This window comes from Lycium ferocissimum, chromosome 2 (genome assembly GCF_029784015.1).
Source record: "Lycium ferocissimum isolate CSIRO_LF1 chromosome 2, AGI_CSIRO_Lferr_CH_V1, whole genome shotgun sequence".
NCBI lineage: Eukaryota > Viridiplantae > Streptophyta > Magnoliopsida > Solanales > Solanaceae > Lycium > Lycium ferocissimum.
This window is the reverse complement of record NC_081343.1, coordinates 64,688,241-64,689,558: the sequence shown is the minus strand read 5'-3', so window position 1 is coordinate 64,689,558 and position 1,318 is coordinate 64,688,241. Positions and strand designations below refer to the sequence as shown.

The window sequence follows — 1,318 nt, the reverse complement described above, 5'->3', positions numbered from 1 at the left end:
GGGAAATAGCTTGAAGTTTATTCAATCATATTAGAGCATTGCTTTCTATCTTTTTTGTCTAATGGAAGAACACTGCCAGTTAGACTTAACTGAGATTTGTTATTCTGAGATTGATCTTAGCTAGATTTAGCTTATCATGCCACAAGATTTACAACATTCCATCTATTAGAGGTCCATCCATGGTTAGTCAAAACTTGGCTAAAGAATAAACGAAAAGATCTATTTATTGGATGAACTTGTAAACCCAACGATGCAATGCGTAAGAGTCCTTTATCCCCATCATCCAAGAACCAAGACTTGCAATCTCATGAAAACATAAATAAGAACTCTAAGATGAATCACTAATTCAGAACGAGCGTGATCTTATTATATGCATAAATATAAACTTAACTTGTTCTAGATTCGACTCTGTCGCAATTAAACATAAAGCAAATTAAGGGACACCCTGGCGATTGACGGTATCAGTAGCAGAAAGCTGAGAGTTAGCAGAGGCAGATCCACCACCACCAGAGAGTGTAGGGGCATCAGTGGAACTGGCAGCACCACGGCCAGGGTTTGGTTGTTGATGGCCCTGTGTTCCATAGCCCTGTTTCTTGTAATCCTCCAAATCCTTATACTGTGTGTAAGGACTTGTATCCACTGGCAATCCTTCTAATTTACTGTTTTCTGATTCCTTTTTCGTACTACCTGTTTGCTTTTCCATTTCTTTTTCTCTGTATTTTGCACTTTCCTTCTTCTTATCTCTCTCTATTTACTTTGTCAAAACCAACTTTGAATTTGTTTTTGGCCTTTTTCCAATGGCTTCCTACTTTGCGTATGTATATGTTATCCTTTTATCACATGGTGTTGACGTGTGTTGTTTTCGTGTCGGGAAGTTGGATGAGGTGTCAGCATTTCCTAGATGCAAAGCTACGTCCATGTTCAGCCAATTAAATTTTTCTGCAGCATTCTTCCTTGGCCATGTAAATTGCTCCTCTTAGATCAGACTGTTTAGGGTTTGTTTCGTAATTGGTTTGAAGCTAAGTAATTCATGTATTACTTGCTTTTGTTACGTATAAAATTCAATACAACCAATATGATATTTAATTTGAAATTTAAAAACCTATATAATTAATATATGTATAAATTATGAGAGAATCTATATATTATTTTATGCTGATAATAGATAGAATAACTTAACCTGCATAATAATCCCAACATAAAATAATACATAAATTCCCTGCATAACTTTAAACTACCAAACTACCCTTTAATGCTCAAGCATTGTTTCACTGATGAAGAATTAAACTTCATTTTTATACTTTAGAAATTTACATTT

At 34.8% G+C, this 1,318-nt stretch overlaps 1 protein-coding gene across 1 annotated transcript; it reads right to left on the bottom strand.

Moving 5' to 3' along the window:
- Positions 1 to 342: 342 nt before the first annotated feature.
- LOC132046795 (uncharacterized) lies at positions 343 to 812 on the bottom strand. Its single transcript, XM_059437547.1, has one exon. It carries the CDS (start codon positions 701 to 703, stop codon positions 434 to 436), a length of 270 nt encoding a protein of 89 aa, XP_059293530.1. The 5' UTR covers positions 704 to 812; the 3' UTR covers positions 343 to 433.
- Positions 813 to 1,318: the final 506 nt, after the last annotated feature.

What these genes read in the sequence shown, in the direction of transcription:
- LOC132046795 (XM_059437547.1), bottom strand. Translation starts at nt 703, where the DNA reads ATGGAAAAGCAAACAGGTAGTACGAAAAAGGAATCAGAAAACAGTAAA.